This window comes from Papio anubis, chromosome 13 (genome assembly GCF_008728515.1).
Source record: "Papio anubis isolate 15944 chromosome 13, Panubis1.0, whole genome shotgun sequence".
Lineage (NCBI taxonomy): Eukaryota > Metazoa > Chordata > Mammalia > Primates > Cercopithecidae > Papio > Papio anubis.
The window spans coordinates 55,838,608-55,866,013 of record NC_044988.1 but is presented as its reverse complement, the minus strand read 5'-3'; the positions used below and the strand labels follow the sequence as shown (position 1 = coordinate 55,866,013).

Genomic DNA, 27,406 nt, shown 5'->3' with positions numbered 1-27,406 from the left:
AAGTTGGGTTCATTAGGTACCGAGAAACCTTTAGTCCAAACTTAAAGCAGAGGAGGCAGCTTTCGACCAAATTCAATTTAACAGTATTTTTTCACCCACAAAATAGGGAAAACAACTGCAGAGTTTGTTGGGTTTTTTGGGATAAGGATATTTACATGTCTGGTGCCATTGGATGCTCAGGAAATAAAAGTTTCTCTTGGGAACCAATGAAATTGGGACTTCTAATGGCAAATATTATATGATAGCCACATAAAACTTTTATATATTTAATTTTGGAACTTAAGAAATCCATTTTCTATAGAATTATCATTGTAGGTAGGTAATGTTGCAGTTGAGATTGGAGAAAGTGGGAAAATAGAGAGGGTGAGGGGTTGAGCCTTGTGGGTGTCTGCAGCACCTGGCGGAGTCCTCAGGTCAACTTCCAGTGCTGGAGGCTTAGGTATAACATGACCTTATTCAATTTAACTCTTTTACTTATTGCTGAATCCCTAGTATCTAGCACATCTGCAAACAAATAAATATTTGCTATTCTTAACTATTAAATTGGTTAATGAACAAATAAAGGGTGTATAAGGGGAGTTTTATCTGGCAAGGATGACTCCTGACTCCACAGCCCTGTTCAGATCACACTGCATGTTAGAGACAGGGCCAGCTTCACAGGCATGAAACCTGCACTCAGAAGGGCCCCATGCTTGGTTTAAGACTCTGCTGTTGCCATCTTGAAGTGCTTAATAAATTTTAAACAAGGGGCTCTGCAAATTATGTAGCGAGTCCTAATCAGAGCATAACAGTAAACACAGAAATGTCAGTGCATAAATCAAAACGTGCAAACTCATGGCCTCTGGAGCCAATCAAATATTTTTGACCCACAGAGTGTTTTTAAAACATAAATAAACTCTTAATATAAATAAACATTTTCTTTAGAATAGTTGGTTTATTAAAAAGTTGTAAAGATAGTACAGAGAGTTCCCATATATCCCTCACCCAGTTTCCAATATTGTTAACATCTCACAAAACATTTGTCACAGCTGAGGAACTAACACATGAACACTACTGGTATTAAACTCTACACAGTATTCAGTTTTCCCCTAATGCCCTTTTTCTGTTCCTGGATTCCATCCAGGATACCACATTACGTTTAGTCAGCACGTCTCCTTAGGCTCTTCAGACTTTCCTTGTTTTGATGAACTTGACAATGTTGAGGACTACCAGTCAGATGTTTTGCAGAACATTCTTCAGTGTTGGTTTGTCTGATTTTTTTCATGGTTAGGTAGGGCTTATGGGTTATGGGGAGGGAGACCAAAGAAGTGAAGCGACTTATCATATCAAAGCCATATTCTATGAACACGATTGATCACTGTTGATGTTAACCTTGATCACTTGGTCAAGGTCATGTTTGCCAGGTTTCTTGACTGTAAAGCCACCCCTCCCCTATACTGTACTCTTTTGGAAGCAACTCACCAAGCATAGCCCACACTCAAGAGCTTCATCTCCTTGAACAGGAGTATTTACATATTTGGAATCTCACTACACAAGAGATTTTTTTCTTTTCCCTATTTACTATCCAACCATTTATTTATATCAGTGTGGACTCACAGATATTTATTTTATACTTTGGGTTATAATGCAAAACTACTCCATTTATTTTTTTGCTCAGATTGTTCCAGTTTGGACCATTCAGGAGCTCTTTCAGGTTGGCTTCTATGCCCCCATCATTGTGTTTTTATTAGCACTTCCTTTCTTTCTGGCACTAAGGTGTCCCAGGCCATCTTTTATATTTCCTGCCTCAGTCCTAGAATCAGCCACTTCTCCAAGGAGCCCTGATTCCTTTATTTAAAAAGTGGTATTGGAAACCAAGATCCATATGTTGCATGTGCTCAGTGCTACGAGAGGGTTTTTCTTTCCTTCTTTTTTAATTTTTAAATTTGAGTTTCTTTTTTTTTTTTTTTTTTTTTTTTTTGAGATGGAGTCTCGCTCTGTCGCCCAGGCTGGAGTGCAGTGGCCGGATCTCAGCTCACTGCAAGCTCCGCCTCCCAGGTTCACGCCATTCTCCTGCCTCAGCCTCCTGAGTAGCTGGGACTACAGGCACCCGCCACCTCGCCCGGCTAGGTTTTTGTATTTTTTAGTAGAGACGGGGTTTCACCGTGTTAGCCAGGATGGTCTCGATCTCCTGACCTCGTGATCCGCCCGTCTCGGCCTCCCAAAGTGCTGTGATTACAGGCTTGAGCCACCGCGCCCGGCCTTAAATTTGAATTTCTAAAATTAAGCTGTCAGCTTATAGAGGCAACTTCCAGGCTGAGTGAACTATGTAATGTTCTAAACTATATAATGGACTAAATAATGTTACTAAATAAAATGTCTGAAAATTTTTTAACGTTCTTGAATTAACTAAAATTTAACCACGGGGAAGTTTCATATAAGAATCTAGATTTCTGGATTCTCTTGAAGAAAAACAGAAGGTCTGGAAGTCCTAGATCTATATTCCTGCTGGCCAACAATCAGCTAAGGCTGAGAGGCTTTTTTCCTTTCCTGCATAATACACTCTGCAGGCTGGCACAGTCCACGCCACTCCCAGTCATATTACACCCAGCCTACTTTACTCATTCATGTTCCTTTGTAATCCCTGAAGGCATGTGAATATGTGGTGTCTTGTTTAAGACATATTCAAGTAAATAATTTACTTGAATTAGTTCATGAATTTAGTTTGACTTCGACCCAGAGATAAGATTTTAGAGTCACATTTCTGGTTTCTTCCCTATCCCTTCTACTTACCTTCACTGGATCTTACATGCACATGCAGTGACTCACCATTTCTTGCTCAGTGCTGCCTTAACCCCTCTGTGTCAGGTGGAAAAAGTCCTCATCATCCACTCCCAGTCTTTCCCTCAGATTCTTTTTATCTGGAGAAGATCCCCTAACAGTTTTATTCCTATCTCAGGTTCATTTCAGAAGGGTCACTGTTCGCTTTGGCTCTGCAAAGCCCCCCTCAAGTTGGGCTCCAGTTGTTCTTTCTGGGTTCCCCCAACTGTCCAAAGAGGACCAGTGATGTTGCTATCTTCTCCCTTGCCCCCACCTCCTTCCGTTATGTGTCTCAGCATGATTTGTCAACCAAATCTGGCTTACTGTAAACTTTAGTAACTCTGGAAAACTACCTGTTTGACAACTTTATTTAGATGAAAATGACCACATCAATGCAAATATACAATACAATTTGAAGAGGGAGATACTTCTTCCTCAGCATCAGTAAAAATCTGATACATGCATTTCTCTCTGAGATCTGCAAAGTGTGAAGAGATAACTGTGTATTAATGTTCATGGTAGCCTTACCGCTTTAGACATTACTTGGTTAAACATGGGTCTATAGCAATTCCATGGAGATCTTTCTACCAAGCAGTGGTTTTCAGATTGTGACTCAAGGGCCAGTGGTTGGAGTTGGAAAAAGTAAGGGGAACCCAAGCAGGGGAAGTTCTTCACCACTCCCACACCACTCAGGTTTCTAACTCCCACACCACTCAGGTCTCTATGGTTATTTGTTTATTCACTGGCCTAGTCCGTTCAGGCTGCTACAACAAAAATACCACAAACGGAGTGGCTTATAAACAACAAATGTTTATTTCCCACAGTTCTGGAGGCTGGGAAGTCCAAGATCAAGGCATTGACAGATTCAGTGTCTGGTGAGGCCTTGCTTCCTGGTTCATAGATGGCAGTTTTTGCTGTAACCTCACATGGAGAAAAGAAAAAGGACCCTCTTTTTTTTTTTTTTTTTTTTTTGAGATGGAGTTTCACTCTTGTTGCCCAGGCTGGAGTGCAATGGTACAATCTTGGCTCACTGCAACCTCCACCTCCTGGGTTCAAATGATTCTCCTGCCTCAGCCTCCCTAGTAGCTGGGATTACAGACATGCACCACCATGTCCAGCTAATTTTGTATTTTTAGGTCAGACGGGGTTTCTCCATGTTGGTCAGGCTGGCCTTGAACTCCCGACCTCAGATGATCCGCCCACCTCAGCCTCCCAAAGTGCTGAGATTACAGGCCTGAGCCACTGCGCCCGGCCAGGACCCTCCTTTTTAAAGGCACTAATCCCATTTATGGGGTGTCTGCCTTCATGAACTAATCACTTCCCAAAGGCCCCACCTCCTAGTACCATCAGCTTGGGGATTAGGATTTCAACACATACATTTGAGGGGGGCATTAGCATTCAATCCATTGCATTCAGTAATTACATATGGAGAACCACTGTGTTCTGCTACGCATTCGATGCCAGGGCTATGACTATGAACAAGAAAGGTCCCTGACATTACACAATTTTCAGTCTCCTGGGAGACAAAAAAAAAAAAAAAAGGACAATTAAAAGATGATGTGGTAGTATTGTCATGGAAGAAGTAGCAGGTGTTATGATATGCCTAACTAGACTGAGGGTGAGGTTGGAAGGGAGGACATTCTAGAGGAAGTGATAAATTAGTTGAGGTTTGAATAACAAACAGGAGTTAGTCAGGCAAAATGGAGAAGCTGAGGAAGAGGTTTCCAGCTACCAAACCTCCAGCATGCAGCAACGCACAGAAACAAGTGAGCAAGAGGATGGTAGCTTCAGATGGCTGGAGTATTACACGCAAGTTAGGAGAATCCAGAAATGATGGTGGACCACGTGTGAAATCATAAAGGGTCTTGCCTGCATGTTAAATAGCTTGGATTTCACCTTGGAATCTGTAGGAGGCTGCTTTAGAGTTTTGTGCAGAAAAACAGACTTCCTGGCTACATTTGCATATTAGGAAGGTCCTTCACCTGCCACGTGGAGATTGGAGAAATGCAGGAGTAAAGAAAGGAAGCTCAGTTCCAAGGGAGCTGCATAAACCAGGCAGGAGGTGGGCTCGGAAGGAGGCAGTGGGGCTGGAGAGAAGTTTAGAGATCAGCAACCGTTCAAGACAAGACTTGGTGTTAATTGTCCTCCATGTAAGGGAAGAAAGATTCTACTGGGGAATAAAGAATAGTTTTATTTGTGAGGATACTCACAATATTATATCCATGACAAAGAACCTGGCCTTCAAATTCTGGTTGGGGCTCATCAAAAAGCTAGAAGGTGTGGCAGTCCTAGACCTATATTCCTGATCAAACTCAGCCTAACTTTCAAGAACCAATGAAGTTCATTAACATCCTGTTCTGGGTTCTGTCTCATTTGGCCCGTTTGATTTTCAGCAAACTGGTCAGATTTGCACGGTCTAGAGTTTGTTTCTAATGGCTTTTATTGTCAATCCATGGTGAATATCTTTCACGGGTTGTCTTGAGTCTTTCTTAATCTACTGTTCCTTTCATATCCATGCTGTGAAAGCAGCGGACAAAGGCAGCCATCTGGGAGCTGGGAATGCTGATGAGCAACTCAGAAGTGGCGCTGGGGGGTAGGAGGAGGTGTGACGAGCAGGCACACTGGACTCATGGTTGCTCCTTGGGGTGGCTGAAACAGCACTTCCTATGCCCAGCACATGGCATGTCTGAAAGAATTAAGACTCTCTTGAGAACATATAATCACATACCACTGTTTGTCTTTCTTTTGGCCCAACCACCATGATAACAGACTGGAGGATAGCACAAAAGGGCTGGGGAGGGGCAGAGGGAGGGAGTTGGAAAACAGAGTAGTAGCCAGTTTATTTCTAAGCATTTGCAGCTGTCAGCTTGTTTGGGGACTTTTTTTTCTCTTTTTTTAGGCAGAGGAACAAAGTCCTGCTACACAGGATTGTTTTCCTTGGCATGACGAACAGACACTTTCTTGAGGAACGTACTGAGATAACACAAAACATCTGCTAAGAGGAATCAATCCTCGCAGCTGAATTTTCATCAGCATCAGCAAGAACATGAAGCTTCTCTCTCTCTTCCTCTCTCTCTGTATATGTATGTGTGTGCGTGTATGTGTGTGTGTATATATATATGTGTGTATATATGTGTGTGTGTGTGTATATATATAGCAGGTGGCAGGAGAATGGATGGGGATGAAGGGGCAAGAGAATAAGCTAAGAGGAGGAGGATATATATTATTAAGAAACATCTGTGGTGTTCATGAGTTTTGTTTTGTTTTGTTTCGTTTTGTTTTTGCCTTGTGATCCGATTGCATCTTGTTTTGCGAGTATTTTGGAATGGTGTGTTCTCAGTCATGCTGCCAGAGGAGGTATGTTTTCTTTTTCCACGTGTGTGGGATGTTGTTTTTATTCGTGAACTATTGAGAATGAGTTGTTTTTACGACTTGTAGAGGGATTTTCACATCCCTCTTATTACTGGACTCTGAAGACAGAAGGGATGGCACAAAAGCCCTCAGACATAAATAACAGTTTCAAGGAGAAACATGGGCACTTCTGGGTGTTGTTGACATGCCATCAGGGGTCCCAAAGGATTGGCCAGGACATCAGGTTTCATCATGTGTCCTTTGGAAGCTCCTTGGACAGTTCACATGCTATTCCCATGTATCACAGGTCTTCCAGGTATACTTTCCAAGAAAAGTTTACCCTTTGGAGAAGAGGCAGCTTCACCTGTCCTGTTTCATTTGCTCTCCTGCCACGCCTGTCTTGGCGTTGATTCAAAAGAGCTGTCTTCCTAGCATGGGTGACATCGGCTGCCATTTCCAGATGCCTTCTGTGTGCCTGCTGGCGTTGTGCTTCTCATTCAGTCCTCACGGTCTCATGAAGAGCTAGGTATTATTGTCACCATTCCTCAGACAAGGAAACAGAGGCTTTTGAAAGTTAGCAAAGTTGCTTAAGGGCAAGCAGCACAGAAGTCCCACAGCTGGAATCGCAAGTGGGATTGAGGCCAGAGCCAGGCACTTCACCAGTGTCCTAAACCCCCAGTGACACATACATTTGAGAAAGTAAAAGCCAAACTACCCTTTTCCACCTTGTCTTCTAACAAGTGTCAATTGTTGTGTCAATTGTATTTGGGTGAGATGAAAGGATCTGTAGAACCCTGCAAAGCTTCCTGGCAGAATGGAAAGAGGATAGGCTCCGAGACAGACTTGAATTCAGATCCCTCTTCATCACAAACTAGCTCTATAAAACCAAAGTCTGTCCCTTCACCTCTTTGAGCTTTGATTTCAGGGTATGCAGATGGCACAGGAGCTCAACTCTCATTCCAACAGTCAGCAAGTATTTATTCCATACCCACCTTGCTCCAGGTGCCAAGCCACAAAGGAGGCATCACTAAAGAGACATTTGTGAGGAGGCTGGACACCATCCCTGCTCTCACAGAGTGGCCAGTCTGGAGCAGGTAACAGACCTGAAGCAGGGACTCCCACAGATACACGTGGAATTACCATGTGTGATCTGTGCAGGAAAATTTCAGGAGCAGAATAGCAGATGCCAGGGAAGCTGGGTCTGGGGATGATGGGAGACACTGAGCCAAGCTCTAAAGAAAGAAGAGGCAGTAACCAGGTGATCAATAAAGGGGGCTTCTGCCAGTTGTTTCCAGAACTTGAGGTGTTTGGGGGCAGTTCTCCAGTATCCCCGGAGACAACCTTTTGGTTCTTACTCTTCAGACCACAAAAACCCAGGTTCAGCCCAGCACTGATCACAGATCAGAGTCTCATTCCCAGGTGTTGGCCTTTCTCTTCAGAAGAAAAGGGAAAATTATGAAAACAGGAATGATTAATAGCCAGCTCAGAACACACACCCCCACCCCCCAATCTCCTGGACCTTTGTCAACCAAAGCATTTCTGCATGTTCTAAAGGACTTTTTCCTTTTTTGGCCTCCATAACAAGATAAAATAAGTAACACAAGCCATTTAGGCAACATATTTTCTTTCAGAGGTGCCTGAAAAGGAAGGATTGAATGAGATGTTTGAGGGCTTAGTGGAAGGGAGGGGCAGGAGGGAAAGAGGAAGAAAGAAAAATGGGTTGAAGTGCAGAAATTACTGGAATTTTTATTAAATTTTCTTGGGGAGAAAGGAGATTTACTAAGTCAGAGATGAAAGGCAAATCTGCATGGGGCTCCAGAGAAATTATTACGTTTCATAGTCGATTTAGCTCTCACACTGAATGTGGCTTGGAGATCAGAAAGTTGTGGTTAGACACATTCATAAACTCAGCAGGGCTCTGTCAGATGCGGGTTCCTGACTGAGTACCAAGGCTTCATGAGCAACAGAGACAAGGCTACAAGGCTGTCTCATCAAGCCTTCAAGAGAGACTCCAGGCCTGCACTCTCCTCACTCTCCACCCTCACCCCAGCGCCCTGGCCTGCCTCCTCCTTAGCCTGTTTGCCCAGAAAACTCTAGACTTGCTTTGAGTCTAACTGGTGAGCAGACTCCTGCTAGAAACTTATATTAGTGATTGGTTTGGATGCTGGCCTCTGCTTAGGCATGTTGCCTCAGCTCGTGCCAAAACCTGAGCTCAGCTGGCCCTGTTTCAGGTTCGTTAACTCCATTTCAGTACTGATCCATTTGCAGAAACTAAGCTACACCACATGACTCAAGGCCATCCAGGCCCAGGGTTATCCTTGAACACCTGGATGTCCATCCCCTCTCTGTGGAGCACTAATCTGAACACTTTCTCAATGTGGGCCAACGTATTGGAGTCTGAAATTTTCCAGTTTTTAATCTAAGAGCCACAGGCGGTAGTTCAGGGTAGGATAGAGGGAAGGGCATGTTCTAAGACTCAATTATTGATTGCAGATCACTTAGAGATCTTGTGATCAAAGGTTGTTTTCTATATCATCAATACAGGTAAATATCTAACAGTCTGGGATTATTGCTGATGGTTTGTCTGAATTATTATAAGACTAGTCAAAATTTAACTCCAAACCCTTACAATCTATTTCAGTTAGGACTGCTGGTTAATGTTGTCTGGCATTAACTTTCTAATTGAGTACAGTGACTGAAAATTAACTTTCACCACCTGGGGAAAAAAAAAAAAGATTGAAAAGAGAAGAAGGAAGGTTTCAATGATAAAAAGAAAGTTTCGGATTTTTTTCCTTTCCACACCCTAGGCTGGATCACAGTGTTCCTCATTGCAGAGTTTTCTCTTCTCCCCAAAAGCAACATGCAGCCTTCCATGCCAGGACTATATATATCAAGAGTCTGGCAAAAAGCTATCCTTTCTGCTGTGGGTTTTATTTATTTTATTTTATTTTATTTTTTGCCTCCCCCAAACAGGAGATGATGGATTCACATCTTGACTAAATAAGACCACTGCTTTTTTCTGATTCAATTTTGATTGATGAAGTATTCCTGCCTTGCCTGTGCCAGGTGCTTTCAAAGGTGGAATCAAAGTATATAACACAGTCCCTTTGTTCAGAGAACTTACAGCAATATAAGACATAAGTTTGAGAAACTAGTAGAAAATAATGCAAGGTAGATGATACTCCAGGGCTTATTCAGTACCTGCCACTGTAAGTTCTTTGCAAGTTCAGAATTGATGTATTAATGCCAAGACTGCTATCCTGAAAATAAATAGGCAGGAGGAATTTAATCCCCAAGTGTGTTACAAAGACCATTTGGTCAATGGGATACTAAAACTAACAATTCACAATAGAATACTCACTATCTGCAAGGCAGTAAGCTAACCCTTGTAGATGTTTATATAATTAATCCGCACAACAACCTAAGCTACAAATAACATTAATATATCCCTATTTTTCTTTAAGGATGGGGAAAGTGGGGATAGGAGACACTACATCATCTGAATATGGCTACATTATGAATAAGTGGTAAAGCTAGAAATGAAGCCTAGGAATTCTGATTACAGACTCTGTGTTTTAAATCAATAGCTATTATGAGCAAAGGGGAATCCAGATTTAAATAGGACTTTTTCCTACAGATATTCTCAGATCCTTTACTATGCTTGGGTAAACCTCTATGAAAACAGCATTTTTGCCAATATATTTGGCCTCAGAATCCTCTCTTTTTAGCCAAGGATCTCTCGAGAATCGTGACTTTTAAAACACATAATGGGGAATATTGAAGTGGAGGGTCCATCGTATCTTCTGTGCTCATGAGGCAGAAGGAGGGCATTGGTTATGGTCCTGATGTTGGGTCAGTTGTGCCATGTAGACCACAGGTTGCCCTTTGCTCCGACCCAGCCATGCACAGCTCCCCAGGTCCAGGCTGCCGTTGTAGCTAGCCAAGTGTCCATTTGAGGTGATCCAGTTGCCTTTCTTCCAACTGCTGAACTGGATTCTTTTAAAACAAGTATTTTTTGAGCTCCTTCCACAAGCAAGCTAATTGCAGGTCATAAAATGGTATTCTTGACTGGACAAGATAGCTTACGCCTATAATCCCCAGCACTTTGAGAGGCTGAGGTGGGAGGACTGTTTGAGCCCAGGAGTTTGAGACCAGGCTGGGCAATATAGTGAGACCTTGTCTCTACAAAAACATTTACAAAAGTTAGCCAGGCATGGTGGCGCATGCCTGTATTCTCAGCTACTCGGAAGGCTGAGGCAGGAGGATTGCTTGGGCCCAAGAGGCTGAGGCTGCAGTGAGTTGTGTTGTGACATTGCACTCCAGCCAGGGTAGAGTAAAACTCTGTCCTTAAAAGATGAATAAATTAAAATAAAATGGTATTCTTATCCCTCACCTTCCCTGACACCATAGAACCTATAGGATGCTGAAGAAAAAGCCTGAGTTTTGAAGCCAAATCTCTATCTCATTTTACCCATGTGGCCTGGGGCAAATGATTTAACTGAGCTAAGCCTCAGTTTCCGTTAAAAAAAAAAAAATGGGCCGGGCATGGTGGCTCACGCCTGTAATCCCAGCAATTGGGGAGGCTGAGGCGGGCAGATCACGAGGTCAGGCGATCCAGACCATCCTGGCTAACACGGTGAAACCCCGTCTCTACTAAAAATACAAAAAATTAGCCAGGCATGGTGGCAGGTGCCTGTGGTCCCAGCTACTCGGGAGGCTGAGGCAGGAGAATGGCGTGAACCTGGGAGGCGGAGCTCGCAGTGAGCCGAGATTGCGCCACTGCACTCCAGCCTGGGCGAAAGTGTAAGACTCCTTCTCAAACAACAACAACAAAAAACTGAAATAATAATTCCACTACTCAGGGTGTCACTGGGATTAAATGACATTGCACATACACAGATCAGCCTTCATTTGGGGTTATCTTTTCTTTTAGTTATTTAATGGAGATTGGATACTTCTTTGCAGCACCATAAAGAAAGAAAACCACCTCAAATCAATCAGTTTTCATGAAGTGGCTCTCTGGAGCCTGCCAGGAAAGGGAGTGGGTCAGCAAGCTGCATCTTGTTTTATCTTGCTGCCATGAGGCCAGTAACACAGAATGAGAAAGTTCCAGAGTCTGCAGAAGGGGCGGACATCCAGGTCTCTCCATCTGAAGGGACAACCTCTTCCAAGTCCCACCTTCTGAGAAGGTTTATTTAAAACACACACACACAAATCTGGACATCCGTAAGGCAGAAGAGAAAAGGGTGAAAATAGTATACAAACTATAGAATTGGCCCCTGAACCATCAATAAATATAAGAATTTTTCAAATGCATATAGCTTTCCTGTTCTTTGCCCCACTCCCTGTGAGCTGGATTTTGTCTCTGATTCAGCAGAGAACCCATTGGGGTTTCCTAGGCTCCCAGCCTCTTTGCAGTGTCTGGAGTTGGCCTGGGGTGACTGCAGTGCATGCTGAACATGTCTTGACTTGAACCGTTCGCAGCTTTTGCTTTTGAAGAATGAATTACATGCAAGGGAGGGAATGGTGGAAGAGTGGAGCCTGACTTAGCAGCCAGAGCCAAGAGATTCTGAGCCTGGAGTCCCACCTACCCGAGGAGTTCAAGTGGGAAATAATGAAATCGAACTTACTCCCAAAGCTCCCATTGAGTGCCAAGCACAGTACAGATACTATTATAAAAACCCTACAAAGTAAATTTGTGTATTAGTTTTATAATAAAGTTGAGTGATGAAGACTCGACTGGATTTTAAACTAAAGACCTAGTTTAAAATCCTAGCCCTACTACTTACTAGCTACATAGGCTGCATAAGTTGTAGCTAGTAGGAAGTAGGGCTAGGGTTTTAAACTAGGTCTTCCAGATTCCAAACCAACTACTCTAAAGCCATAGCCCAAAATGGATAGGCAAGAGGCAAACCCCCTTCAAGGCCAGAGACAAGTCAGAGACCAGGTTTGGAATGGAAGGCACAGCCGAGATTTCCGAGCTGAGCAGAGGCAGAGATGGGGAGAACAGAGCTGCTTGGAGACAATCTAAAGTGGGCCAGCAATTGCCATGAGCATCTGCAGTGTGTCCAAAACTTTGCCTTATCTGCAGTCAGTGTGGAGGGTAGAGGGGCTGGCTATAAGGACCACACAGATAAACTGGCACAGCTGTAAGTCCCTGTGTCCCCCAGCATCTGGTGAGCTTCCATGAGACTGGAACCAGGGGAGGAGAAGGGGGAGCATACCTGAGGGAGTTTGAGCTGCCCGGAAAGGAAGGACCTCAGAGCTTAGAAGTGTGTGCAGAGCCCCAGAGCAGTGCTCGTGGACTTTGGAGTCAGGCTAACTGGCCCAATCCCTCCTCTACTATTTCCCTGCTGGGTGACCTTGGGCAGCTACTTAATTGTCCCAAATCTATTTCTTTATCTGTGAGATGGAAATAATTTAAGGCCTGTTCTGAGGGCTAGTCAGCTAATCCATATAAAGGGCTTGGCACAGTCCCTAAAACATAGTAAGAGCTCAGTAAATACTACTGTTAATCCCAGGTCTGTGGCCTTAAGGCCTGAGCAGAGAAAGCTAACATACTCTCGTTGAGGGCAGCAGAGTATGTTAGCTGACCTTTTCTCACCTCTGGTTGTGGCTTCTGATGCTGTGGACATTTTTCTGCCCTTCTCTGCCTTCTGTCCCCATCCTCTTTCTTTTGCTTATTTATGTTTCTGTGCCACTGAAGAGTAACCTTTAGATGTCTCACTGTGCTTGACGATCGAGTGGTTCTTCTAACCTGGCAAGAGAGAGAGTTGTACTCCGTAATACCCATTTTTTGGATTTTAGAGTCAGGCTGACTTGGTTTAAATCTCAGCCCTACCACTTTTTAGCAACAGAATTCATGCTGCAGAGCCTCAGTGCTATTTATCTATGAAACATTAATAAGAATAATAAAACCTATTCCACAGATATGTTGTGAAGATAACATATGTCAGCCTCCTGGCATTGTCACCAGCTGGGTTACAGGACTCCCCTTGTGAAGCAAACATACCTGTCTTAGAGGGAATTCCAGCACTTCTGGGACTCAGGCTTGAAAGACTCCAGACCCGCCCCCAGCGTGGCAGCAGCAGTTCTGCAGGCCCCTCTTCACTGAGAAAGCAGCCCATAAACTCTGCGTGCGGCTACCCTCCACCTTCTTCTCAGCTCTACCTCGCCCTCAACCCCAAATCCCAGCATCTGTTGCCCAGGCAGTCAGCTCCCAAGCAGCGCCAGAGCTTCTCCCTGGGTTCATTTGATATGTTGCCACTTTGTTTCAAAGAAAAACCAGTATCAGTGCTGGGACCCAAGGGAGGCAGATCTTGTCACTGCCGCCTGCCAGACATGTTCCTTCTCTTCCTGTGCCGGGGTCCCAAGTGATCCCATTACAGTGTCTCACCAGACAGCTGCCACTAGGTTTCTGTGGAGGAAAGGACAGCAAAATTCCAGGCTTCCTGAGGACTTGGGGCACGCACTGTGCACAGCTCTACAATTTTGCTGAAAGGCTAGTGGTCATTTCTACCTTTCCTTGACAAGGGTAATTCTGTTGTTGTTTTGTTTTGTTTTGTTTTGTTTTTTGAGACGCCCAGGCTGGAATGCAGTGGCACGATCTCGGCTCACTACAACCTCCACCTCCCAGGTTCAAGCAGTTCTCCTGGCTCATCCTCCCAAGTAGCTGAGATTACAGGCGCACGCCACTATGCCCAGCTAATTTTTTTTGTATTTTTAGCAGAGACAATGTTTCACCATGTTGGCCAGACTGGTCTCGAACTCCTGACCTCAGGCAATCCGCCTGCCTTGGCCTCCCAAAGTGCTGGGATTACAGTGGTGAGCCACCGCGTCCGGCCCAGTAATTCTTTTCCTTATAACAACAGGCCTTACCTTGCAGAGAAAAGGGAGGACATTATCATTTAATAAGCTCTCACTATATTCTAGGCACTGTAGGAGGATCTTACGTTAATACCCTCCCAGCCATGTAAGGAAGACCTTATTAGGACCACTCTTTTAAGGACGAGAAACCAAAAGTCAAACAACTTGCCCACAGTCATACATCTGGAAGGGGAGCAGAGTAAGAATTCAAACAATGTCTGTTTAACTTAGGAACCCATTACAACATGTCACCACTTAAGGACAGCGTAAATAACAAAACAGCTTAAGCAGTGTTTGAGAGGGAGAAAGGAAGTGGGCTTGCGATCCTGCAGTTTGTTGCTTTGACCGAGCTGGGAGTAGTGGTCATCAGATGGGAAATCTGAGTGACTTCGATGACCACTCACCCTTTCTGTGTTATGAAAAACAAGACCTCCTCCCAACTCTTACCTTCCTCAAAGAGACAAAGGGGGAATCTGTGTGATGCAAAGTATCTGTGAAAGTTACTGAATTTGCCCACCTCAGAAACAGTATACCTCAGGAAAAACTTTGCAAACTGGTAGCTTGCAAGCCCAGTGTAACTTAGAGAGATGTTTTATTTTGACTAATGGTACTTTTTAAAACTTCAAGTTACTTGCTTAATATTTCAAAAATGCAGTAGGTCCACGTATAACTCTTAAATTTCTGAATTATCTTGAAAAATTAGAAGCTCTAACAACACGGGGCCTCCATCCCTATATGGCCACTGTTGGCTGTAGTCACAGCAACTGCTGCCCTTGATGAGGAGGTGGAAGGTGCTTTCTAGTTTGCTACCAACCCCCACCCCCCACTCCCTATGACTCCTGTGACACGGGGTGCCAGTCTCCCTGTAGCCTCGCCCTCAGACAGTTTTCTGATATTAGAGGAAAGAGGAAAAGGAACTTTCCTGTCATGGTTTCATTCTTTCTTCTTTTTTTCTTCTCTAGGTGTTCCCTTCCCAAAGAACTTCCTTCAGATCTGCAAGAAGATCCTGTGCCGCCTTTTCCGGGTCTTTGTCCACGTCTACATCCACCACTTCGACCGGGTCATTGTGATGGGTGCAGAGGCCCATGTCAACACCTGCTACAAACATTTCTATTACTTTGTCACAGAGATGAACCTCATAGACCGCAAGGAGCTCGAGCCTTTGGTAAGTGGCACCATGCGATAATGGTATCCAAGTCACCCCAGGAGCTCAGCCATTTGTCATAGTGCATTGTCAATCCCTGGAAAATGCTCACTGATGGCTAGCTGTTAACAGAGGGCTGCAGAATTGAATGGGGTTTAGTGGTCAACAAACAACCAGGAGATGCCAAGATGTCCACTGTCACCAAATAAGTGTCCGAGATTACTCTCCAAGAGGTAGCAGAATGTAGTGGGAATATAATAGTTTGGATCAGAGGGAGTAGCTTTAATTCTCAGCTCCAAAGTCATTCTTTCACTTGCTAAATTCCTTAAATGGACATCTTTGATATATTATCTCCCACTCTGTTAATCAAAGATGATCAGAAACATTTCTTCAGTAGGTAAATAAATATTTAGCACCTACTGTGTGCCAGCTGCTAGGCATACAGTCAGGTAAAACTGCCTTCGGGCAGCTTTTACTCCAGAGGTAGTGACAGAAGTTAAAGCCCTAAATAAGAATACAATCTCACAGGGACTTTGCTTTTCACACTGAGTTTTCCGTGTTGCAGTTTCAATGAGATATATTAGAATAGAGAACATTTGATATGATTAAATCCTTAGTGTTATTGTTTAGGTGAATGGGGAATACTTTCATTTTCTTCAAAAGCTGTCTTTCCAGTGGCACTCAATCTGTGCTTCAGAAGTCAAGGACCCCTAAAAACCTCATCATCTTTTGTACCATGCAGCATCTCAATGCAGACACTTTGATCAAAGGATTTTTTAGTGGCTCTATTGAGTACTATATTATGCCCCCATATAATACAAGGTGGCTGTTTTGCTAAATATAACTGACAGAGCAACTACATTTCATCCAAGTTCATTTGAACAACCAGAGTACGAGAGCCAGGCTGTCCTCTTTTGCCACCCTGTATCCCTTTCTCTTTATGTACCTATTTTAAAACACGGGTTTTATTATTTTTATTTTTATTTTTTCTTTGAGACAGGGTCTCACTCTGTCTCCCAGTCTGGAGTGCAATGGCAAGGTCATAGCTCACCATAGCTCACCTTCAACTCCTAGGTTCAAGCAATCCTCCCACCTCAGCCTCCCAAGTAGCTGGGACTATAGGCTGGCATGGCTGGTTTTTTTTTTTTTTTTTTAGAGATGGGATGTCACTATGTTGTCCAAGCTTGTCTCAAACTCCTGGCTTCAAGCAATTCTCCACCCTTGTTCTCCCAAAGCTGGGATTACAGGTGTGAGCCACCACGCCTGGCCAGGTTTTATTATTATTTAGGTATGGTAAAGCTAACAGATCAGATGATTGTCATTGAAAAGAGAATTTGTTATACTCATCCCAAGAGAAAGAGCCATGCCGCGCCACAAGAGAGCACATGGGAAAGCACCAGAGTTAGTCAGGAGACCGAGGGAGCAGAGAAAGCATGGGCAAGAACCCTCACTGTGGTTTTCATGGGAAGGAATGGGCCAGACAGAGTAAGCAGGTTTAGGGTTGGCTAATTTGAATAATCTCTGGAGCCTAGGGGTTATTCCTAGTTATCTGATACCTGGCCCTGGGTTGGTTAATGTGAGACCCTGATGGAGGAAGTATTTGGGGTGCAGGCTCTGCAGGATTGGTTTGCATTGGTTGTTGTGTAAACAGCTTGAGGGCAAATTGTTTACCATCACTAGGAATTGGCTAGCTCTGGGAGGGGCAGTCCCTCCAGGATCAACAAGGCCACTTTGATGTTAAAGAATCAAAACAAAAAATAAGAGATATGTTTAATACAGTACAGTACCTGTACCTGGCAAACAAGATGGTGAATTTCACATATCACCTTTAGTGTTTTTCACCTTGAAATTTATTATTGTGCTATGAGAATATATGGCAAAAATATACATATATAATACTATATATATTATACTATATATATAAAATACTATATATATATATAATTTGCATTACTCAGTAGTCCTGGAACAAAGCAAGACTTTTGGGGTACACTTGAGATGTCTTACATATTTACTTTAAAAAGAGCCTGTTTTCTTCATTTTCTTTCACGAGAGATCTCTAGAAGGCTCTGAGGTAGGAACCGAGTTGTCTCTAAATGCAGTTGGACAAATAGTATGGAAAGAAGCTACAATTCATTGATGGCTGGGTTTTATAAAGGCTGTTTTGGGTAAACAGCCACTATGGGAAGATAAGGTTGTGCAAACAGCTCAAGGGAGTTAAGACTAGAAACAATTGATAAAGCTAATTTCAGAAAATGTCAAGGACAGAGGAAAGATGGACAAGGGCCATGTAAATGAAGAGCCAGAAGAAACTGCTGCGATCTCCTAGATGGTTTCAGTTCGGTTCTCTTCTGTAGTAATGTTCAGGTCTATGCAAAATAACTTCTCCAAAGGCCCACAAGACGGAAGAGGCTGTGGAAGCACTCACACTTCCAGTTTCACTGAGCTAAGGGATCAGAAACACCAAGATAGAGCTGAAAGTCAATTTCTCCTTTATGCCTGAAAGCATAAAGACAACATTCTAGGAAAAAGCTGAGTGTAAGTTATCAAGTAGAGAAAGGCTTTCTTTGCTGTCAGAAAACTCAGTTATTTTCTATAATTGAAGAAAGGGCTCCAAGGCAGTGCCAGGAACTAACTTGAAGTCTCAGAATCACAGAATGGCCTCAAACATGTCAATATCCTAGACATGAAACTCTTTGAGGGACTGGGATAAAATTAGGTTAACCAGAAATTTTTAACAGTTTAAGTGAGCAAGAAAGGTACCAGGTTTTATTCCCCAGAAGTTTATATTTCTTTAAATCTTGCTTGCAATAGTATATTTCCTACATTTGTGTGTTAATTATAATTACAGGGAAATTAATTTTAATGCTTGTAAATATTTATACTTTTTAAATGCTTAATTGTCAGAACTTACCTATTTGTTTTACACTAACCAAAACCTATAAAGGAATAGAAATAGACATTAAGAATGTTTCTGAGGCTAATCATACACTATCAGGCTCTGAATACTTAGCACATGCAGTGTCCATTAAGAGTAGATCGTTTATGGCTTGTGGATTGCTATTGCTGAAATGACCATTTCAACAGTTGACAGTGCTAGGATACCTAACTGCTAATACTATTACAGTGCACATATTCAAATCAGGCATAGCATCTCAAGTCAACACATTTTTATTTGATTTGCATATATGGATACTCTATATATGCAACTCTAGTTGCTCAGATATTCTATGTGCGTAAAAAATCTATGCTCTCAAGACATTTACAGTACAGTCTGAAAAATATAAAATAATAAATGTCACCCATTTTTGGCCCTCAAAGGATGATGAAGGAATCAGGCATTTGGCTTCACATTCTAGTTGTACATTCTTTAGAATCGAATGCAGCTGGGGCCAGAAGGGCAGCATTTGTCCAGCCAGTTTCCCTTAGAACATCGGCATTCCCAGAGTTCCCACACCACTGGTGGGACATTCTTGGTGTCATGCCTTGGGATTCCACAGTATGGAACTCTGAGACCCCACCACCACCTCATGTTTCCCTCTGCCTTGCCTCCACCATGCACAGCCACACATCTCTGGTTGCTTTTGTCTGATGTGGACTGAGTATCTACCACACAGGTTGTACTGGGGATCCATCTAGCACCCCACTGGGGTAGGAGAGTCAGTATCATACAGTGCCTAAGAAAAGTCTTAGACTGTGGGTTCCAATCCTGGACCCTGCATTTACTAACGTGCAACCTTGAGCAAGATATATAGCTTTTCAAAGCTTCATTTTCCTCATTCATAGAATGGGTATAATAATAAGAGTTATAAAAAGGAAATGGATTAATCACATGGTAAGTGCTTAAGAAATGTTAGCTAAGTGAGATAATGACTGTAACAGTAGCTGGGCCGTAGTTGGTGGATGTTCCTGAATTCTCCCTTCCCTAGCTCCCATGACCTCTTTTCTGTCTTAGTGATTGATTCCCTAGGTAGACTCCTAGCAGATGTAGTTAATTGTATTTGTATCAGTCACTCCCACGGGATTGTCAACTCTTTGAAGGCTGGGAATATAAAGGACATATTCCTGCATTGCTTAGGGTTCCTAGTACCTAATAAATGCTTAATATGTATTTGAATTGGGGAGAGTACTTGAAGGATGATGCACCTCCATTCAAAGGGGTTACACACTGGTTACTCTCTTCAATACGCCCCTTATCTCAGAACATGCCTGCAGACCTCCACTTACCCATTTCCATGTTGGGAATAATGCTTCATCCTATCAGATTAGCAATAGACATTAAAAGCAAAATAAGAGAGCAGGGATGCATCATAAGCTTTAGGCCTCACAGAGAAAGATGAGGCCTCAACTCTCAGTCATTCTCTGTTCCAAATTCCAGATAGATCACCCAGGAAATCTTGAATCCTCTCACACTGCTTTTGAGCCCTGGTGTGTCAGACAAAGGGTAACCAATCCTCCCTGTTTTAGCAGTGCAATTCTCATGTCCTGGGAAAACCCTTGGTCTCTGTCAAACTAGGACGGTTGGTCATCCTATCAGGCCTCTGAGTGGGAATACAGTTTGGAATTCAGAAGCTGGGAAGAGGTCACCTTGGCTAGCCTGGTGAAGACCATCACATCCATCCACCCCCAGAGCTTGCCTCATGGCTCCCATTGGGACCTGCTGTTCAGCCGCTATGGCCGGCAGCCTGGGAACCCAGGCAAACACATGCCATTTCACTTGGTCTCCAGCAGGGAGGGGGAGCCTGGCACACTGACACAGACACAGACGTGACAGATCATCCATTACTCATGTAAATGCAACAGCTGAAGATAACTTGAACTCAAGCAAGTTCCCTGTTGGAGGAAACAGCCCAAATGATGCTGATAATTAGAAAATGGGCCAGGCCCTGATTGAATAAGCAGGCTGCTGTTGGCCCTTGGCTGCCAGGGAGTCAGCTGACAGAATTAAACTAATCAGAATTATCATTAGCAAGCACAAATAGCCCACAGTGTTTTGTTGGCCTTTCACTGGAAACAAAAGCAGACTCAGAGAGGGCTGTTAGCAATGCAGTAGTTGTGAGTGAAGAGCTGATTAGGGCAGGGGAGGAGAGAGACTGGTGAGATGGGGAGGACAGACAGGAGGGGACTTGTTCACCCTAATGCACCTGCTGACCCCTGGGTGACCTTGGTCCAGGACCTTCTCATTCTCTCTCCAAGGCTCCATTTTCTTGTTTCTAACAATGAGGGTGATTATATCATCACCTACCTTGTCAAGGTGCTGCTGTGAAACCAAATGTTACCACAGGGCTGTTCCGTTACCTTATAGCAGGGTGCCTGGACCATAGGGGTTTCTCAGGAGTCCACACACACACACCTGCATCAGAATCTTCTGGAGGAAATATTTTGTAAGTACATTCTTGGGCCTCACCCCAGATACACTAAATCAGAATTATTAAGATTTGTGCCTAGTACCAAGCACCCTGAGTCTGCATCTCAAACTTTAATGTGCATATGAATCACCGGGGGAATCTTGCTGAATGCAAATTCTGATTTGGTACATCTGAGAGAAGGAGACTCGAGAATGTTCGTTTTGCTCCCGGATGATATGGATGCTGCTGGTTCCCAGACCACACGTTGAGGGGAAAGACCCTAGCTGACAATTACCCTCAAATGTGAAAATTACCATTTTTAGCACTTCATCTCTTCTCCTCTAGGATTGGGAGTTAGCTTAGTGGGGTGGGGAAGTAAAGCAAAAAGGAGAAAAATCTGAAGATCAGTGTTTGCCAAGAGAGCTCCTCAAAATGCCAGTCCTGAGTGATGGTCAGTGAAAACAGACTTCCTTCTGTGGTCAAATGAGTTTACAAAATACTGCATCGTCTCTACCCTTGAAGATTTACGGTGTACAATAGCATATCAAAGGCTTTGAGAAGGCATCCAGTAAAGAAACTTCTTCAATTTTGTGTAGCCCGCCCAATGTAACTGCATTTGGCTACTGGACTTTTTTCTTTTGCTATCACTCATTGACATCTTAGAGATATCATGATTCATAGAACACCCTCTGGGCAGCACTGCTCATCTTTGTGATGTGATGTGTCTCTAGATTTTTCTGTTTTTCTCATGCCTCCTTGGCCTCAAACCACACAGCCACCACTGCTGCATGGAGAGGGAGGTGGGAAGGAAGTGAAACTCCATATGGGGAGCGCTTCACACACACACAAGAAGTGCAGTCCTGCTCATTGTTGCTCCTCATCCTCCCACATCGTCGTATGACAGACACCCCTTTGTGGAATTCTTACCGTGTGCATGACACGCAAGCATTTTCAAGAAATAATTAATAACTTCATTTTTTCAGTTCCAGATAATCTATTAATTCCTCTTGACATATATTATTTCATCTCCTCACACTTGTTACTTTTTTTTTTGTTTTGAGACAGGGTCTCACTCTGTCACCCAGGCTGGTGTGATCATGGCTCACTGCATCCTCTAGCCTCCATGCTCAAGTGATCCTCTCGCCTCAGCCTCCTAAGTAGCTGGGGCTACAAACACATATCACCACACCTGGCTAATTTTAAAATTTTTTGTAGAGACAGGGTCTCACTATGTTTCCTAGGCTGGTCTGGAATTCCTGGGCTCAAGTGATCCTTCTGCCTCGACCTCCCAAAGTCCTGGGATTACAGATGGTACCTGGCCAGACTTGTTACTATTATTTCCAGCAGATGTGATGGGCAGTTTCTCAACACCTGAACCACATTCCTCTCCATCCCTTATCACTGCCATTTTGTCACACCAAAGCACACGCCCCACCCCCAGTGTGTAGGTGCCTCTTGGCTAATGATTGAGATTTATGGTAGGCTCTACCACCAAAACTATCCTTTAAAAATGGGTGCTTTTTAGAACAATTTGAGGACCAAAGATTTGGAAAGCCTCGTCTCATAAAGGCCCAGCCACAAGCCTATCCAGGCCCCAGAATACGCTGACCTCATGTTGCCCTAAGAGGTAGCCAGGCCAAAACTACACTTCTGTCAGAGCTGCTTCGGTGAGTGCAGTAGCCAAGGTTGGCCTGCAATGGTAAGATCAAGTCAGGACTGTGAAAAGAAGCAGAATCTCTTGCATGAGCCAGAGCTACTCCCTAAAATAGCCAGCAATGAAGAGCCACTGTGGGGCTTTTGAAAGGACCTTTTCTTTTGAAACATCATCTGTACAGAGGCCGCTGGGTTGCTCCTTGTCAGGAGGGTTCCTTGGTCTTCAGCCAGATGGCTTGGACGTGGACTCAGCCATTATAGAAGAAAGAGCTGCAGCCTGTGAAGCTGACAGTTTGGCCTTTACAGTGGCATTTCCACTATTATGCTACCACATTAGTTACCACATAAGGCAAGGCATGTAATGGCTCTGAGCCTCAGTTTCCCCATCTGTAAAAGAGATCATCCCTAGAATCTTCCCAGCCTGACCTACTGAGATTACTGATGGGTTACTACTGAGATTACTGGCTTACTGGGATTACTACTGACATGGTGTGTCAGCAGCCCTGTCATCTTTCATCCAAGACAACCATTTCTCTTTGCTTAGAGAGCCCTTCGTGGATTAAAGCCCACCATGGGCCGGGCACGGTGGGCCATGCCTGTAATCCCAACACTTTAGGAGGCTGAGGCGGGCGGATCACCTGATGTCAGGAGTTCCAGACCAGCCTGGCCAACATGGTGAAACCCCATTTCTACTAAAAATACAAAAATTAGCCGGGCGTGGTGGCAGGCACCCATAATCCCAGCTACTCGGGAGGCTGAGGCAGGAGAATCGCTTGAACCTGGGAGGCGGAAGTTGCAGTGAACCAAGATCGCACCATCACACTCCAGCCTGGGGCACAAGAGCGAGACTTCGTCTCCAAAAAAAAAAAGCCCACCATGGCAGCAGAGGGGGTGTACATGTTGCTGAGAGTAGCTGGAGTGTGCATCCATGGGACTTTGCCACTTCAGATGACAAGTATGTGTGTGTCCTACATGTTGCCGAGCGTAGCTGGAGTGTGCATCCATGGGACTTTGCCAGTTCAGATGACAAATATGTGTGTGTCCAGGGTGGCATCGGCTGTTGGTGCTTGTTCAGAACAATGCAAAGGCTCAGAGATGAGAGGGTGAGCTTGCCAGAGATCATTTTAGGAGCCTTGGCAGATGTATTCTAAAGTGTCAATTGGAAAAATAGCAAAGAAACATGATGATTTCCAATGAATTGCCTTATGCTGGCTAACTGGGGATGTGGCACAAATAGCCACATGTCTCTGCCAGTCCTATTTATTCATCATCCCTTGTTGATGCTCAGAGAACTTTTGCTTCTAGTTTATAGGATGTGGGGTGGTTCATTTTTGTTTTAGGGTTTCTATTTATTTTTAATTTGGTCAGAGATGAGATTGGCCTGATTTATTTCAGGGCCTAAAATATGATCAGTTGTAGTTGAAGATATCTCTCATGGGAAAACTGCTAGCATATAATATTAAGTAATAAAAGCAGGATTCAAAACTATACTGGAAAATCACTAACCATATGTCCACAGATGATAAAGGAAATAGAGCAAAAAGTGCCAACAGTGGTTCTCTCTTGGTATTATTATAGATAATGCTTTTTTTTTTTTTTTTGGGTATATACTTTTGGGGGCTTTCTAAGTTTTCTGTGACAAACATGTGTCACTTTTATAATCAGAAAAATCAAACCTTATACTTGAAAAGGCTTTTTCAACCACTTGTGACCACTTAGATTAAAATTAAATCAAAAATTAGTTTCTTTGCCTTACTAGCCACGTTAAGTGCTCAAAAGCCACATGTGTCTAGTGGCTATTGTATTGGATATCACAGATACTGAACATTTTCATCATTGTGGGACATTCTCTCAGACACCAGTGAGCCAAAGGCTCTACCTTCAGGAGCTACTTTTTATAATCCACTATTAACCACACTCCCTCCACAAATAGCTGCCGGATGTGTTCACATTGTCTCCATGCTGCCACATGAGGCATTTCAGTTCATTGTTTCAGCCCTCTGGTATGGTTGCTTCTCTTTGCTAAGCCACTTCTCTCCCACTTTATAGATAGGAATGAATAAAACTCAGTACCTTCTGCTCAACATTTCTCCCTAGATTTCCCATCAGAACCTGCCTCTCAGGAAGCTGCTCAGTATCTTAGGGGAGCTGTTAGTCTGAGACACCAAATAGTAATTGTACTTTTTTATTTTTTTAATGTTCTCTGCAGTGTTGGAAATTGCTGCAGGATGTCAGTCACAGCAGGGATTAATTCATCTTCATGAGCATTTACATGAAAATGTAAATAGTCAGTATGGCTTGATGCCCATATATAAGCCTGCCAAATTTTGGCTGCTATGTGTGGTCTAGTTTAAATTTCCCGGCCAGATAAGATTAGATTCTTTGGCTCCAAAAATGTCAAGTGAGTATTAACTTGGGATTTGAATGAAGGAAGGTTTTATTTATTGAAACATAACACTATATTTTCTCCCACCACCCACCTGTCCCACCACAGTAAAAGCATGAAGATAAGACAGGTTACAGGCAGTCCCTAGCCTAGGGACTTGTGTGGTCTTAGGAGTGCTTCCTCCTATGAAATAATTTTATACATAAAGGTCAGGTATACAAACCACCAGCAAAGCCAGTTAAGCTATAATGTTATACTGGAACATAATACTAATTAGTATTAATTCCAAGATGTTGGTGCTAATAGAGTCCTATTACATTGTGCATCTAAGTGTAAATGGACCAATAGACAAGAATAAATGCATGGAGGCAGGTCTGGAGGAAGAAAGAGATATGCAAATAGCTCCATAGGGAACTTCCCAGAATTCTTTGAATGGGCCATGTCCTCTCACCTTCAGGCCATTGAATGTACAAGTCCTTTGGCTTCCATGTTGTCAGCTTAAGTCCTGCTCATCCTGCAAGTCTAGGCTGAATTATCCCTGTCTCAGAGACGAACACCTTTCACTCAAAACATTAGGTTCCTGCTGGCTACTCCCAGAATGCCCTGATACCAGAGAGGGCAACCAAGATGGAAGCCACCATGTATCTTCTACAGACTAGAGTCAGAAGTGATAACCCAACCCTCTTCCCACTTTCCATTCATTAGAAGTAGGTTACCAAGTCCAGCCCACACTAAAGGAAAGGAGAATTAAGGTCTACTTCTTTATTTTTTTTGAGACGGAGTCTTGCTCTGTCACCCAGGCTGGAGTGCAGTGGCATGATCTCGGCTCACTGCAACCTCCACCTCCCTGGTTCAAGCAATTCTCCTGCCTCAGCCTCCAGAGCAGCTGGAATGACAGGTGTGTGCTACTATGCCTGGCTAATTTTTTTATTTTTAGTGGAGATGGGGTTTCATCATGTTGGCCAGGCTAGTCTGGAACTCCTGATCTCAAGTGATCTGCCTGCCTCAGCCTCTGAAAGTGCTGGGATTACAGGTGTGAGCCACCACGCCCGGCCGTATTTCTTGAAGAGAGAAATGTTAAATAATTTTTCATATGTTAAATAATTTTTAAATATTTTTAAACCACCACAGAGACCAACATTTTTAAACTGGTGATGTTTTTCTTTGACCTCTGCATTTCTTTCTTTTCCCATTTTCCACATCCTACAGCACAAGTCTGTTACCTCTGCAAAGTAAAGCTCGTTGCTCAAGAAATCTGACTCCATGAAAACTCCTATTACCTCAATGTGGTTTCTTCTTCCTCCCTTTCCTTGAAAGAAGCCAGTCTAGCCAACTGTCTACACTTTCTCACTTTCCTTTCAATTCACAGTAACTTGCCCTCCACCACTCCAGAAACCTGGTCTTTCTACTGAAGTACAGTCGTGTGTCACATAATGATGGGAGAACCTTCTGAGAAATATGTCTTTATGCAACTTCGTCATAATGTGAACATCATAGAGTATAGTTACATAAAAATAGATGGTGTAGCTACTACACACTTAGGCTATATGGTACAGCCTATGGCTCCTAGGCTATAAACCTCTACAGTGTGTTACTGCAATGAATACTGTAGGCAGCTGTAACATAATGGTATTTGTGTATCTAAATGTAGAAAAGGTACAGTAAAAATACAGTATGAAAGATAAAAAATGGTACACCTGCCTAGGGCACTTGCCATGAATGGAGCTTGTAGGACTGGAAGTTGCTCTGGGTAAGTCAGTAAGCTTAGGCTTACTTACTTCAACCCTATACCTTCTCCCAGAATCCATCCTATATGCAACACCTTGGCTAGACCTATTGGTGTTTTTGTCACCCCCTGCTGGCAGCGATCACCACCCTACCCTAGAAGTCCATCCCCCAAGACTGCACTTCAGAAGCCTGTCACCTCACCTGTGCTATGGCACCCATCATGCAAACCCCAGTACCAAGAGGGCACTACGCTCCAGGCACATGGCTGGGTGCTGAGGATACAGTGATAGGCCAGGCTTGGTCCTCAGTGTGAGCCTTCTTCTATGTGCAGACATATGAAAGGTCTTAATTTTCCCACTGGTAAAAATACGAAGACATAGCCAAGATCAGCAGTTAACAAACTGTGGCCCTTAGCACACAGGTTCTATAATTTCCTGGGTGAAGCTGGAACCTAGTTCAGGGACTTTACCTAACCTGAGTTGCAACATCACTCTCGTGAATGGCATGTGTGTAAGACTACATTAAAAGAAATGGTTTCTGCTGCTACAATAAGTTTTAAATCCATTAGGATAGGTTTAGATTCCCTCCTGTTCTAGCATGTTGTGGATCCAGAATAAGATAGATTGTCACTGCCTTTCCTTTTACTTTGTTTATTTCTAATAGTATAATTCTGTTTATTTTATTTTATTTTGAGATAGAGTCTTGTTCCGTTGCCCAGGCTGGAGTGCAGTGGCGTGGTCTTGGCTCACTGCAACCTCTGCCTCCTGGGTTCAAGCAATTCTCCCACCTCAGCCTCCTGAGTAGCTGGAACTACAGGTGCGTGCCACCACAACTGGCTAATTTTTTGTATTTTTAGTAGAGACAGGGTTTCACCATGTTGGCCAGGCTGGTCTCAAACTTCTGACCACAAGTGATCCATCCACCTTGGCCTCCCAAAGTACTGGGATTACCGGCATAAGCCACCGCACCCAGCCACTAATAGTGTAATTTTAAAATAGAGATTAATGGTAGAGATTTATGTCCATGTCTTATTAAAATATTTTCACACAGAAGAACTTTAAATGGCCTGTAATAGCTATATATTTTTTTTCATTTCATTTGTTCAGCTTCAGAAGATATAATAATAGGGAA

At 43.4% G+C, this 27,406-nt stretch overlaps 1 protein-coding gene and 1 long non-coding RNA gene across 8 annotated transcripts in view; one reads left to right on the top strand and one right to left on the bottom strand.

The window, feature by feature from the left end:
- MOB3B (MOB kinase activator 3B) overlaps window positions 1-27,406 on the top strand; it is a 211,298-nt gene that overhangs the window by 162,630 nt on the left and 21,262 nt on the right. For all 7 annotated transcript variants that reach the window (XM_017949807.3, XM_017949805.2, XM_003911624.5 and 4 more), the window contains exon 3: window positions 14,979-15,181. In XM_017949807.3, coding sequence (XP_017805296.1) covers window positions 14,979-15,181 — 203 coding nt within the window. The remainder of the gene's footprint in view (window positions 1-14,978; window positions 15,182-27,406) is intronic.
- On the bottom strand, window positions 3,191-13,254 carry LOC108582383. The gene is made up of 3 exons (XR_001895784.3): window positions 13,163-13,254; window positions 12,755-12,907; window positions 3,191-3,277 (listed from the first exon to the last, which is right to left on the bottom strand). It is a non-coding gene; the product is annotated as an uncharacterized LOC108582383 (long non-coding RNA).